The sequence below is a fragment of the Felis catus genome, chromosome C1 (assembly GCF_018350175.1).
Source record: "Felis catus isolate Fca126 chromosome C1, F.catus_Fca126_mat1.0, whole genome shotgun sequence".
NCBI classification, from domain to species: Eukaryota; Metazoa; Chordata; class Mammalia; order Carnivora; family Felidae; genus Felis; species Felis catus.
The window spans coordinates 159,474,829-159,490,168 of record NC_058375.1 but is presented as its reverse complement, the minus strand read 5'-3'; the positions used below and the strand labels follow the sequence as shown (position 1 = coordinate 159,490,168).

The following is a 15,340-nucleotide window of genomic DNA, read 5'->3' as shown; positions in this document are numbered from 1 at the left end:
GAGAAACAGGGATGGCTTTTCTTTCTCTAGGCTTGAATTGCAAATTTTATTTAATTACAGTCATAATGATTGTACAGATCCAGGGGGTCGGGCACCTATGACAGTGGGTTGAGTCCCAATACCCTTAAGAAGGTTACTGACCGTCACCTAAAGTCAGCTGGTGGAAAGGGGATGGGCTGTGGTGACCCGTAACCATCACTGGAAAGCTCTGTGTATCAAACACAAACTAGGAGAAAATTTTGTTCCAATTCTCCATGGAGAATATTTTTATTTGTTTATATTCTTCTTGCATACTCTAAAACGCACAGTGTGAATTTCCTTTCCTCAAAAACAGTTGTGAGCCTGGTCAGTTTATCGGAGCTCTTCAGAAGGTCTTCGGAAACGTTGCCTTAGGTTTGAGCTAAGCGAGTCACAGAGATTGGTCATGAACTACTACAAAATTACAGGAGATCTAGTTATAATCCAACAGTTACTAGAAAAGCGTTGAGAACACCAGACACACAGCCAGACGGAGAGAGTAATAGAAGACCAGATGCTATTTAAGTAATGGGATTTCCGTATAGATGATTCTATGTACAGTATCAGAATTCTCTTACAGACAGTAAACTTAGGCTTCAATCATTATTTTAAGGGCACTCTAATATAAATACAAGTCTCACTAATTTTAATCTTTTTTCTTTGGCTCACAAATGCACGAAAATACCATAAACAGTTTTCTGAACTTACTGCATTAATATATAAATAAGATACATTACAAATGGGAAGAAAATACAAGATGCCTCTTTAACATGGTAAATCTCTGAATATAAATAAGCAATTATTTCATTTACCTACAATTTAAACAGTCATTGAAACCATTACATGTGTTCTTCCCCTACCCCCCAAAGGTCAGACAACAGAAATATACACAATCTACACAAATTAGTCTCTAAAAATACAGCAACAGTACACCTGTAACAATGACTCTGCTACAATTTTCCCCTCACAGGATACTAATGGGGAGGGTGTGACTCTTGTCATCTAGTGGTACTTTGTCTCATCTGTCATCACTTTAGTTAGGAGAAACACTGACAACAAAGTCAACTCTCACCAACAGTATGTCCCTTGGTCCCTATGACACAACATGTTGAAAAACATCTTTCCCTGGGGTCGTTGGGCCAGCAGGTTTGCAGCATGTTTGGCCCCTCAGTAGCTGCTGAAGGTAAAGTTAATTCTCTTGGAGGGGGACACATGCTGTGATCTATCACCAAGCCACACTCACTATACATACATATACATATACAGAGAGAGGTATATATAACTGTACATATATACTGTGTTCCTAATGTGCAACTTTTTAAAAAGAACATTATTTCCTACATACTAGAACAAGCTTAAGTAATGTTTAAACAGTAGTCTTCAAGATATTATATTTTCCCTCAGTGAAATAGCCTATGTGTTTTGGCAATTTATAGAGGTTATTCTAGAATGCCAGAAGGAAAGGGGATTCCCATAAACTCATGTTCTATGGAGGGCAATTACAGATCCTGGCCCAGTCTTTCTATCTCCTCGATGAGGAAGTCAATATCGGACTGTGTAGCAGCTGGGTTCGAGATGACCATCCGGAAAAAGTTGGCCTTGTCCCCCTGGGGCTGGTAGCCAACCATGGTCGTGCCAGACTCCATCATCAGGGCTTTGATTTTGGGGGCCACCTTGTGACGGAAAACACGAAACCAAACTCAAGACCAATACTAACACAACTCTCTTAATGCAAACCATTTCCTAGTTGAAAAAAAGAGCAATATACGTTTTGCTATTTGTATCTGTACTGGTATAAAAGCAAATATTTTACATTCTAGTTTCCTCAGTGGTTAGTACCCAATGACTAAGTCTATCCTATCATAAATTCCCTCAGAAACTACTGTGTGACTGAATTTCGAAAGTCAGTCATAGAACAATGATAAAATAAAAAACAAAAACAAAAAACTCTTATGGGCTGCAACACAAATTAAGGCTTCTGAATAATCCAGAGCCCAGGATACTGCCTGGCACATAGATTATGCTCAATGAATATTCGTTAGATGAATAAAATATTATATAAATTAAGTATTAATACCAACAACTACAAATAATAAAATCGATATAGAAATCAACTGGAATGAAGCAATATTAGAGTAGACTTGAACTTGAAAGATATGTTAACAGACACAGTTTAATACAGAAGTTCCCAGGAATACGCATATCATTCGATTGCCCTGCATACCGCAACACCAAACTGAGACAGGGGTGCGTCCTTTAGAGGTTCCCGCTGTATCTGAATCACAGCAAGGGGACAATCCAGAGCCAAAAAGAATATAACAAGATGGCTCCCTACTACCCCAAGTCTTTATTTTTTATTTCTCTTCCATTAGAAGGACACATAAAGTGTTCTGACCAGCCAGAGAAATTGCAGAGGGTTAGATGAGACAAGAAAAGAGTCCATACCCTGTGTAGTTTTTCCCGTCGTTCAGGGCTATCTGGAATGCCCCTGAGGCTTTGTGGAATATACCAGAAACAGACATTTGTATGCTCAGGCTGCAGAAATTTTCACAAACAAAGAAACAAAACAGAAAACTATGAGAACTTGAAAGAAAGCTATTCCCAAACCCCTGTGTACCCTTGGTGGAAGGTTCTCAGACCAAAAAACAAAACAAAACAAAACAAAAAATCCCACACACATTAAAAAAAAAAAAAAAAAAAAAAAAAAAAAAAAAAGGGCTTCAAGTCCATTTTGAAAGCATTGTTATTTCTATACTAGGGAGAACAATACCTAGTTTGTCCAGTCATATCTGGCAAGAGAGCGGTTTCCCATAACCAATTTTCTAGATGACTATATTTACCACTTTTAAACATTGAACTGTTAAAAAATCATTACATTTGGGTAGTTTTTAAAGAGTATTATTCATCTTGCCATTTTGTAGTGCCTCATATATAGAAGATGCTGGACACAGTTTATTTTGATAGTGAATATTTTGTGAGTTTTATTATATTAATTCTGAATCTTTCGTTGATTAGTCAGGATTATCATAATGAATATTAATACCAGCTCTAAACCATAAGACAGACCTCACTGAGATGCCTAGAACTGTTTAGCGTCTCTGTTCTAAGAACTCCTATCCTTTTAGAGTTCTTCTGTATTCTTGACATAATTTTTCAATTTCCTTCCTAGGCTGCTATTTGCTATCACTGTGCCTTCCTCTAACTGGCTTGAGACATCACATTTGTCTCTAATCTGCTAGTAGAATGTTTAAAATAGTGTAAATGATCCAAGTGTGGTCCCATAGGTGAAATGCATGAGAACTGTATCATTAAGTTGAACTGCTCAGGGCTTTTTCGTCCTCGTCTGGTGACTCTCTAGTATGTTCCTAATAGCTTAGGCTGCCTGACAAATAGACTAAGTTGAATGGAGGTGGTGTTATATTATAATGAGTTATGAGTGGATTTCCTTTTATTAAATACTGGCTCCTATTCCAACTTCCTTTATCCAACTGAGAGCTCCATTAGGGCAGAGACAATATCTGTTTTGGTCACTACTATATAACCCAGTTCACGGCATAGGGCCTGGCACAAAGCAAGGATTCAGTCAATACCTGTATGACAAGGATCTTGTTATGTGTAATGTGGATATGAACTCAGAGCAGAAGCCATTTTATCTTGCTCTCCTCATAATGAATCTATGTAAAGTAGAACTTCATTTTAGAACAAGTCTTAGAAGACAAGGATATACCCATCTTAAAAGCTTCATGGAACTGAGAAATACTTATCACGAAGTTCAACACAGTGATTGATAATACACACCCAGGAAAGATAAAGGATTCAAACGTGCCAAGGAAAGACTTCTTGTCTGCAAAGGACTGGTCAAGAGCTGGACAATTTTAGAAAAGGCAAATGGCAAAAGTCATTCCAAAGCTATCAAAAGAAAAGCTCATAGACACAGAGGGAATTAAATGAAAAGTGCATAAAGACAAAAATTCAGAAGTAGCCTCCAGCAACGTGGGAAAATAAGGCTTCAGGAGCATCCCTCATTAGATTTTCTGGAAATGCTGTGCATCTAGTCCATGATGACAACTTACCTCACCATCGAAAACCATCTCAAATTCTTCTCTGTTTTTAATCTTGGCATAGAGGTATTCAGCCAGCTCCAAGCATTTGTTGATCTGATTTTCAAATCCCACTGTGCCCTGGTTTAGAAAAAGAAAAGTCATGTTTGTTGGTGATGGGTTGTATTTTCCTGTGACGGGCGTTTGAGAAAGCTATGCTGACCTTATCTATTGGAAATACACGAGAGTATTCTTGGAGATGGTTAAAAAGAACTGCTTAATTAAATGAGTACAGTTTCTTCACAGCACTGCACCCAATAATATGAAGTGTGTCTTCTCTTTTGAAGGCACTCTAGTCTCTGGGCAGTTATTGTCAATAGGGCTTTTAGCTTCCCTCTAGTTACTCACAGCCTGGATCTGAAGCCTGTTGCTAGTTTGCTTTGGGATCGTGGTACTCAAATTGTTGCCTATGGATTGAGGACAGTCCACAAACTGTAACTGGTGCAAGATAATGTAAGAACAGAAATTGAGGGGCGCCTGGGTGGCTCAGTTGGTTAAGCGTCTGACTCTTGATTTCAGTTCAGGTCATGATCTCACGGTTTGTGAGATCAAGCCCCGCTTCAGGTTTTGTGTTGACAGCATGGAGTCTTCTTGGGATTCATTCATTCATTCATTCATTCATTCATCTCTCTCTCTCCCTCCCTCCCTCCTTTTCACTCACAGTCTCTCTCCCCCCCTCCGCTGCCCCTCCCCCACTCACAGTCTCCCCCCCCCCCCGCAAAATAAATAAACTTAAAAAAAAGAAATTGAGATTAAGCAGTAAGAAAACTTAATATAATTTTGACAGAGTAATTTTATGTCTACTGAATCTAGTTTTAAAAATTGATGTTTAAGCCTTATATACTTTTTACTTTCATTTTTCTAGTAATTTATCTTTACTGTATTGGTCCATGATAGATTTAAAAAACCCAAACAACCGGTTCTTCACCACAAATAGTTTGAGAAATACTACTTTAGAACCCACCTTTCCCAGCAGTAAGTCCTAGCCAAGCATGTCCCCAAACTCCCTGGCAGGCTATCTTCCATATAACAGTATTATATCCCTTTTTGGTGATAGGCAGGCAAGCAGATGGGGAAGCCACTGGTCTCCGTACATGCCCTGAGATTCCAACAGCTCCAGTTATTGACAAACTGGTTGAGCATGAGTTTCAAAAACCAGCACGGCTGATTAATAACAGCGGCATGGGGGTTGTTGAGTGGGTCAGTGTTAACAAGGGGAGCAGATGCGCAAGGCTGGCTTGTGGATTGCTAATGGGCCTGGGCAGAGTCCAACACAGGCAAAGCATGAGCCTCCCCAAGTAGTCACTGTTGAGTGTACACCTTGTCCAGTCTATTTTCCACTTGAGGAAGAAGCTTGCACCAGGGTCTCATCTCAGCAACCGATTCGCTATGAGCCAAACTCCCGGCAGACGGTTCAAGAGGTTATTGTCAGGCAAAATGAAGACACAAATTACTGATGTAAGCCACGTGGCCACTATATTTCTAAACGATAGGGCTCCTTCTCTTCTTGCAGTGCATGGCTATTTATATGCTTAAAATACCCATGATTACTTGGTGGCAGAAATCATATTCAGACTATTTCTATATTAAGACAAAATGACTTAACGAGGGAAAAAAACTAATAATCCATTAAATCTTTCTACCGAAGAAACATTAGATGAGATGTATCACTGGAAAACTTCATTGTTTTGGTATTAGTAGACACAGTTTCAAGTGTGGAAATTATTGAAACTAATTTACAGTAGGTAAGTAAAAACAACGGTTGCAATAAAGAGATGTGACATGAAAATTGCCTTTACTTGATTGCATAAAAATACTTTCGAAACAAACAGTCAAAATGGTAATCGCCCTCACCCAAATTCAGGGGGAAATTCCAAGTTTGCTTTTTGTTCCTAGACACAGAAAGGCAACTTGAAAAATTAATAAATGCAGACACAGCATGCCTTAGCCTAGCAGCAGGATTTCTCAGAATAAAATATGCATTTTCTAGAGTAACATAAAAAGTACAAATAATGAGAAAGTCAGTATTTAAATAGAACTAAAAACTGTCACATATAACCCATGATTGGAGTCCTCATAAGAAATTCAGGGTTCTGCATAGAATGACACAGTAATTTTATCTCTATCTCTTTCTCTACATCTGCACTAAATAATTTCAGCATCCCTAAGGATTGCAGTGGAAGTCCTTTTTTGGCATAATTTTTAGTTGTTATAAGAGGAAGTTACAAGAAAACTTCGTGTTAATTCAAATTGAGAACACAGAATGGAAGGAGGGAGAGTTTGACATAAGGGATAAAGCGATCTCATTCGCAAACGGAAAATACGGTTAACTCAATTATCTAGATATCGATTACACACATGTTAAATTATCTGTGATACACCTTTGCCTCTCTTTTGCCAGCCAGCCTGTGCAAATTGCATTTCTGCTCTCTTTCCTGAATTCACCCCTTCGTACCTTTGCTTTCCACATCAGCCAGAACTTGAAAATGTCCACGTGGCGGCCACACTGGATTGCCTTGTCCCCAGTGTCATAGGAGACATCATACTGTTTGTCTGGCTGGAAAAGGTATCCTGCACACATCTGGTTGCATCCTTGGAGTATACCCTATCGTGCAAATCAAGACAAATTTGCATCATAGGTCAAGACATAGGACAAGTTTGTATTCATAGGTCAGAGACGTGGGTGGCTTTGGAACAGGGCTGGTAGGCAGGAAGGAGGGACTTGGGATCACCTGCAACTTTCTTTTAAAGTCTTTATGAGGCCTTGCATTTGTTCTGATGTCTTTCTTGAAAACCACCCTTGGAAAAACCTTTGCCCCTTTCTCTCTGTCACTCTGATTAGAAAATGATTTTTTTTTTTTTGTCTCAGATGCTTACCACAAGGGACCCACTGTGCCTCTAAGAGGCATTTAGAAACGTGTGTGGGGGTGTTTGGGGTTGTTTCCAAGACTGGCAAGTGCTATGGTGTTCTGTGGGTAAAGGTTGGGGATACAAACTTCCTGCAGGGGGTGGGACAGTCTCAGACTATGAAGAATTTTCCTCCCCAAAAGTGCCCCTCCCACCCCAAAAGTCTTCTAGTCTTTTCCAGGATCTCCTGTGATGTTACCAGACACTCTATTAGGAAAGGAGTAAGAGCCTGGGCAGGTTCTGGCTCCTACAAACTGGAGACAGATTTTTGGAATGCCTCGCGTGCAAACATTTTACTGGAGCAACAGTGCTTTGAGAGCAGGGTCTTATTATTAGATGCTTAAAGAACTAACTCATTTAACAGAAGCTTTTTAGCCAACATTCCTAGCTGCCCTAACTTGACATTTGCAGCTGTTGTTCCGCCTAATTTACTTCAGCTCTTGGGAACACAAATTCATGCTAAGAACCTGCAGTAGGTTCCAGTGAGCCCTTTTTGTATTCACTGAGGTGAGAGTTTGCAGCTCACTTTTGTTTATACAAACGTGAAGGAACACGCAATGAAAAAGTGCCCTAATAGTTTCCGTCACTGACAGGGCCCTGAGTCCTGAAGGGCAGGAAGGGCAGGAGCCAACGGGAGGCACTAGTTGGCCGAAGGCTGAGAGACAAGGGCAGGAAAGAACAGCAATGGTTGTCTCAATGGTGCTGCCAGTGTTGTGTGTTCGTCAAGTACTGCCCAACAAATAAAAATAAAACAACAGTCCATGCTTTTCTTGTGCCTCGTAAAGGACATTCGGGCTGCCAGCTCATCTTTGGAGGGAGTACAGACCTTTTCCTTGACGAGGATGGCCGAGCACTGCAACAGCACGCCCATCATCTTGTGAGGGTTCCAGGTGACTGAGTTGGCCCTGCAAGAAGCACATGATACTTTGAGAAGAAGGTGCAGGAGTCAGCAAGAGGCAACCGTCCTCTTGAGGAAAACACCATCCACCGCAACCAGAATCGGTATATGTTTTAGATGCCTAGTCCCCCAAACTGACTAATCAAGGAGTAAACAAATATTTTGCAGGCAGTCTTAGGGGCCTAAGTTGCAGACTGCCTGTTCTAAATCACTGCTGTTAACAATAACTAACATTTATGAAGAACGTTTGTAATGTGTCCTATTGTCCCGAGAGCTTTACAGGCATTCTATCACTATGGTATCATGGTTAAGGAGTCAGGCTTTGGAGCCAGACCGCCCGAGTCTGAATCCCGGCTCTGACATTTGCTAGTTTGGGCAAGTAACATAACTCCTCTGTGCCTCAGTTTTCTTATCTGTAAAATAAGAAGTTATCCTTAACAAAGGATAAACGAGTGAATAAATACAAAATTCTAAGAACCATTCCTGAAATATCTACTTCTCACACCAACCCTGTGATGCAGCGACTATTATTGCCTCCATTTTACATGGAGAAACCGGACAATGAAAAGGTGAAATACATCACCCAAAGCCGAATAGCTGGGAAGTGCTGGGGCTGAGAGTCAAGCCCGGGGAGACGGACTGCTGAGCCCGTGCTCATAACTCTTCCACCAGCCTGCCTCCCTCTGGGCAACAGACTGGCTTCTTTCTGCCTTCCCCTTCTTATTTACAAAATGGGCTGGTGATGCTGACCTAACTAACTACTTATGAGGTACTATGAAGCAAGGAACGATCGGATCATTCTAGACTTTGACTACTTAGCAGCATTGTTGAAATGCCAAATGAGGATGATATTGCCCGTTTAGGCTGCAATGACAGCTCACCAAGCACAGTCTCCTAGCAACCACATCAGTCATTCAGACACAGTAAAATGGTTAAGGGGCACACTAGCTAGGACATTACAGAGACAACTAAGTGTAGTGTATGATGATTGAAACTTGGCTACCTTGCTTCAGTGGTTTACGGACTCCTTCCCAATGGCCCGGCCCACAGCTGGGCTCTGCACTTTAGTATCTGTGAAGGATGCTTTCCCCAGACATAGCAACTGACTCTGAATTCTACTGCCTCTGTTTCCCCTAGAGCTAAATCCTTGCTGTGAATTTTTAACCTCCTCATCTTGCTAAGGTCCTTTAGACGGAAAATAATTTAGTGGATATGTGACTATTGGGTGTTTCAAGAAGAAGTTAGGCCTGAAGTACTTTTCCCCTTTGTGCATAGTAAGTTAACCTTTGTGAAAGAGACATGTGAAGAATTGTAAGAAAAGGTTACTAAATGTTTATTTCAGTAAAAATCATCAGTGTCGATCCGTATTTAAAAGAGTGGATTTAATCAATTAAAAAAATTTCTTTTAATGTTTATTTATTTTTGAAGGAGAGAGAGAGACAGAGCATGAGCTGGGGAAGAGCAGAGAGAGAGGGAGACACAGAATCCGAAACAGGCTTCAGGCTCTGAGCTGTTAGCACAGAGCCTGATGCGGGGCTCAAACTCACAAACTGTGAGATCATGACTGGAGCCGAAGTCAGACACTTAACCAACTGAGCCACCCAGGCACTCCTAATGGATTTTTTCATAGCTATCATTCACTGATTCATTAAAAAACTCTATTTAGAGCTCATAAAATGTCTTAAATGGTTTTTTGAATGTCTTAGAGGTCTGAAGTAAATGATTCTTTGCTGTTACAAATGTGAAGTAATAAGATATGATATGGTTTCAATTTCCTTTAGAAGACACATGCGCTTTAAAATGTTAGGGGGTGCCCAGGCAGCTCAACTGGCTGAGCATCCAACTCTTGATTTTGGCTCAGGTCATGATCTCGCAGCCATGAGACCAAGCCCCCAAGATGGGTCTGCACCGAGTGTGGAGACTGGGATTCTCTCTTCTTCCTCCCCAGGTCGGGTGCACGCGCTCTCTCAAAATAAATAAATAAGCTAAGAATAAATAAATAAATAAATAAAATAAAATGTTAGAAAAGTCTGTGCAAAATGTTTAGGTTTTCCTTGACTCAAAGATGGAAAATGGAGATTGCCTGAGAAATCTAAGGCACAGTTGGACTCGTTCATCTACATTTAATATATCATCCTCCAGGTCACAGCGTCATATAGTTATGCTTCAGAGAGTCAGTCCCACTCACCTTGACACTGGCCTTTCAAAACTGAACCAGAAGGGAAGAGGCACAGTAGAGGTAGCTAAAACTCAAGCCAGAGTCCTTACTGTGGGAGAAGCCGCTGGCATGCTTTCCCTACTGCCTGTCTACCTCTCCACCTTGGTCTGCTCTCACCTCTCCCACTTTGCTCCAGCCACACTGGCCTTTTTGGATGGCCCTCCAACTTGCCAAGAACAGTCGGACTTCACGGACTCTGCACTTGCCCTTCCGCCGCCTGGAATACTCTTTTATGTATCCTTGCTTCCTGTCTCCCTTTATCCCGGTATCCGCTGAAATATCATGTCCTCAGGAAGGTTCTCTGACTACCCTGTCTCAAATTGCATACCTTGTCCTCACTGTTATCTAACCCCACTTTATTTTTCTTTCCTATGAGACAGACTAAACGTGTCTTCATTTATGAACATCTACCTTACTGGACAGTAAGCTTCAGGAAGATTTTAAATCTCTTAGTTGATAATGCCTTCTGGACCCTGCCTTATTTTTCTTATGTGTACCAGCTACACATTTTTTAGAAAAGTGCCATAGACGGCTGGACTGAGGCAGGGAACTGAGTGTTCACATCCATACCTGCCTGGCTCCTGACAGGTGCTCAGCAAATATTTGCTGAATGAATAAATGAATCAAGGTGAGTTCATTTTGGATCAATACATTGGAGTCAGGGAGTCAGGTTAAAATCATATCTGGCTTATGACTGCATTCTCTCTGATCAGAAGCTTCTGTTCTTGACACAAAATGTGCCAGGTTAGCTATAGCATGTGAGCACAAGAAGCAGCCTTAATTATAGCTGGTGGGGCAGAGTCCTGGTTCCCCAATGTCCAGGTGGAGGTGTCCTGGCAGCAATGAGTATTTGGGGAAAAGCCCAGATGGGTCTTGATGCCTCCCTCCTCCTCTGGGAAATCTTCTTTGCCTCTTCAGCCACTGTAGGTGACAGGAGAGGGGACTGCCATTTCCAACAGATGCAAGATCCAAACATGCCAAAGGCTTTGACCACCAAGTGAAATCAGTAAATTGAGGAGAAAGGGGGAACAAAGTGGTGGGGGTGGGGGGGCGCTTCAGTTTGGGAGCTTCTGTAGAAATGGCTCAGATACTGGGCCAGGAAAAATAAAAAGTAGAACCAGTTAGAAAAAGAAAATCGTGGGGCGCCTGGGTGGCTCAGTCGGTTGAGCAGCCGACTTCAGCTCAGGTCATGATCTCGCGGTCCGTGAGTTTGAGCCCCGCGTTGGTCTCTGTGCTGACAGCTCAGAGCCTGGAGCCTGTTTCGGATTCTGTGTCTCCCTCTCTCTGACCCTCCCCCATTCATGCTCTGTCTCTCTCTGTCTCAAAAATAAATAAACGTTTAAAAAAAAAAAAAAGAAAAAGAAAATCGTATTTGGCTTAGGACGACCCACTGAACTTAAACGGTGAACAAGAAAAGTAAATTCATTAGATCCACTAAGTGTCTTACCCCTTTCCCAGCAGTGAATTTAATGAGACAAAAGAATGAAATGAATCAGTGCCCCTTTCTGTGCCCTTGGCAGCCTCTCATTTAGCCTCAAGATCCCTGCACTGCTTTGTTTCTCTTCTCTACCACATGGGCACCCAGAAATCACATCCACTGTAGTGCTTATCACATTGTGTATCAGTGTTTACATGTCTTTCTCTCTCTCATTTGTGAACTCAGGAGGGCTCATTTGACTGGGAATCTTTTTTTTTTTTTTTCCTTTTTTCAGTGCCTAGCATATGATAATTGCTCAAATGAACGCCTACTGACCCGATGTGGGCTTAGTCAGACTGAAATAAGACATTGGGAATCGGGGTAGGGAACATCAGTGGACCAGGCAGCACAGCGCACGCTTGATGGCCTGAATGAAAGGTGGCCCGAGCTCAGGCCCTTACCTTTCTATGCCACTGAGTTTGTGGCGGTGCTTCCTGGACATAAGCAGCCCACCGCCCCAGGCAGCCTGTGAGGACACAGACAGAAGAGGGAAGGGGAGCAGAGACGTTTAAGAATGCAAAAGCAATCACTCCACACTTCTAGTAAAATATGAGACAGAATGTAAATGGTGAAAAACGAAAGTCTGTTTGACAAAAGGAACCCACACTGACTGTTCAACCAGTGGCAGTTGTAATTATTTATCATTCGTCACTTCTTCAAAAGCTCCTTCAGGTTAACCTCAGAGTGGCTGTGTGACTGACACAAGTAAGTTGGGTCTGAGCCAATGGTGCCAAGACCCAAAGGCCCAAAGTGCTGTGGAAAGCCAGGGGCACTCCGTGAGCCCCAGCACGGCTCCGGGTGTGACGCAAAGGACTGGAGGCTGCCATCCAATTCTCCCTGGGGTAGAAGTCTAAGGGCTCCTGAAAAAATTCAGGAAGTCGCAGCTCTGCCAGGCTTGGAGGTCCCACAAGAGCGAGACATTTCTGCGGGCGCCCCGATGCAGGTTTACTGAGCATCCGGGGACACCATGGGACATGAGCACAGCCTTTGTTAGTTATGTGCTCAAAGAACTGGGCAGATTACCCAATTGTCCAGTTGTGAGAAGTTATCTCCATAAGAGAATGGAGAGAGAAGAAGGGAAAAAATACACCCAGTCACACATGTGGAAAATGTGTGTGTTTCCGGCACAATTGGGGACCGAATCTCTTACTTGAGAATACCGTCCTTACACTGCCTTATTTTTCCTACATGTAGCAGATACATGTTTGTTTTTAGAAAAGGGTCATAAACGGCTGGACTGGAAGCAGAGGGCAGAGAGTCCAGCTTCATGGCTACTTTCTATATACCGTATCTTGTACGTTTTTCCCTCTGAAACCAGCTATCTTCCACTCGGTAGCCATTTGTCTAGACAAAAGTTTGCTGGAAAGGTGGTGGGGGCTGTACCCTCACAAGAACCACAGAAGACAGCAGTGGGCCGGGGAGGAGCTGGATGAGTCCCAGGGGATGCACAGCTGTACAGTGCAAACCTGGCGTGAATGGCCGACGGGGTGGGGGTGGGGGCTGCAGAAGGGCTGAACTAACGTGATGCGGAGAGAGGGCTGGCTGGAGCATTGGGAGCCACTTGTGGCAAATCATAAAGTGGAGCTGTTTCCACCCCCAGACGGAGTGGCCGCTCTGTGAGTTATGGCACTTACGTCGACATGTAGCCACAGGTTGTATTTCTCACATATATCTGCAATCTCCTGTATGGGATCGAAAGCTCCATAAACAGTTGTACCAGCAGTTGCATTGACATAAAGGGGAACGTATCCCTAGAAGGGAAGAGAGACAGGCTGATTAGTCTTTTCAACCTTCTCCTTTCCACACGAAGTAGAACTGCAGTAGCATTTCCTTCCAGCAGAGATCAGCCAAGCGTATGTGGTGTCAGATCCTATGTCTGGGAGAATTCTTCGTTGGCCCATTTACTCATTCATTCAACAAATAGTTTTGGTGTGACATTTACGTGCCAGGCCTGCTGCAGAGCTGTAGGGGAATACAGCAGTGAGCGCAACAGATGGAGACTTCTGTCTTCATGGGTTAACATTCTAGTGGGGAGTGATAGACAACAGACAAAATTAAACAGGCAAAATATACAGTATGTTTGATAGTGGTAAGTTCTATGGCAAATAGTAAAGCAGGAAAGAGTAATAATAAGTGTTTAGAGTGATGGGCATGTAGCTCCGAACATCATCTGGGTATTGTATATTTTAGAAGCGATGATGTTCTTTTTTTTTTTTTTAACGATTATTTTTGAGAGAGACAGAGCATGAGTGGGGGAGGGGTAGAGAGCGAGGGAGACACAGAACCTGAAGCAGGCTTCAGGCTCTGAGCTGTCAGCACAGAGCTCGACGCGGGGCTCGAACCCACGAACTGTGGGGTCATGACCTGAGCCAAGGTCAGACATTAACCGACTGAGCCACCCAGGCGCCCTGAAGCTATGTTGTTCTAAGTGTATTGATGTAATCATTATCCTGAAGCATCGTTTCTTTATTTAAAACACAGCGGAAGCTGGGGCGCCTGGGTGGCGCAGTCGGTTAAGCGTCCGACTTCAGCCAGGTCACGATCTCGCGGTCCGTGAGTTCGAGCCCCGCGTTGGGCTCTGGGCTGATGGCTCAGAGCCTGGAGCCTGTTTCCGATTCTGTGTCTCCCTCTCTCTCTGCCCCTCCCCTGTTCATGCTTTGTCTCTCTCTGTCCCAAAAATAAATTTAAAAAAAATAAAAAAATAAAAAATAAAAAAATAAAACACGGCGGAAGCTGAAATATTCATGAATAGTGGGCACAGTAAAATTTTGATGTGAACAGGAAATAAACGAGTAAGGAGAGTAATAGAGCTAAGACAGACTTGGGGCAATCTGGGAATCCTACGTCTTTTTCAAGTCCAGCTCCACCTATGACCCTTGCTCAGTCTGAGTGACATTTCTATCCATCTCCTTACTGACCAGCAAACAGCTATAGCTGGAGAACGCGGTACAAGGATGTAACCAAAACAACAAGTTGGTAAATGCCTGACAGCTACCTGGCAGTCCCTTGGGAGTACATCTGTTCTCTGAGACTTTTTGTTTGTTTGTTTGATAGAATTTATTAAGGCTGATTCACCAAGTACCATGAACCATCTTCCAGGGCATGGAAGCATTTTGCTAAACAGAAGCCTAAAGCTAAAATGGTATTTGTATTTGTTAAATTGAAATTATACCTAACAAGTAGCAAGTAAAAGGCTCAATTAGGCTGTATCTTCCCGATGCTTGGGTAGTGGATTTATTGAAGTACATCAAACTAATCACTTGGCATAATATCGGTAGGACAAGTGGCTTAGTGACTGAATTTCTCATTTAAAAAAAAATGACATTGTATAGACACAGCTTTAAAGTGAAATCATTTCAGAAGTTGGAAATAAGCAAATACCTGAGAATATAATTTTAGAAAAACAACAAAATTATCTCTTATATTATCAGAGACCTTTATTGTCTAGGGCAGAAAGAAAGTATTTTTAAAATTTTGTGTTTGCTAGAGTTCAGGTGCGCCACAGGGTACATACCTTTTGCTTGGCTTCAAGAATTTTTGCCTCTAAATCAGCTGGAATTATCTTCCCCCTGTAATTATTAGAAAGGGAGAGAAATTAAAATGAAGAATCAATGAGATTGCACATGAGAAAAACTGCAGCAGCAGCAAAAAGTAATTTAATCGGATATTTTCAACAGGCCATTAGCAGCTTGGCACACTGTACTGAGTCAGTGCTTAAGCAC

At 42.3% G+C, this 15,340-nt stretch overlaps 1 protein-coding gene across 4 annotated transcripts in view; it reads right to left on the bottom strand.

Annotated features, from left to right (window-relative positions):
• Nucleotides 1-27: 27 nt before the first annotated feature.
• The window catches only part of GAD1 (glutamate decarboxylase 1), a 42,712-nt gene continuing 27,399 nt past the window's right edge, over nt 28-15,340 (bottom strand). For 3 of the 4 annotated variants that reach the window (XM_019835946.3, XM_019835947.3, XM_019835945.3), the window contains 8 exons: nt 15,133-15,187; nt 13,253-13,369; nt 12,020-12,084; nt 7,852-7,930; nt 6,574-6,723; nt 4,092-4,199; nt 2,464-2,553; nt 28-1,691 (listed from right to left, as the gene is read on the bottom strand). In XM_019835946.3, coding sequence (XP_019691505.2) covers nt 1,518-1,691; nt 2,464-2,553; nt 4,092-4,199; nt 6,574-6,723; nt 7,852-7,930; nt 12,020-12,084; nt 13,253-13,369; nt 15,133-15,187 — 838 coding nt within the window. In that variant the 3' untranslated portion in view covers nt 28-1,517. 4 annotated transcript variants of the gene reach the window in all.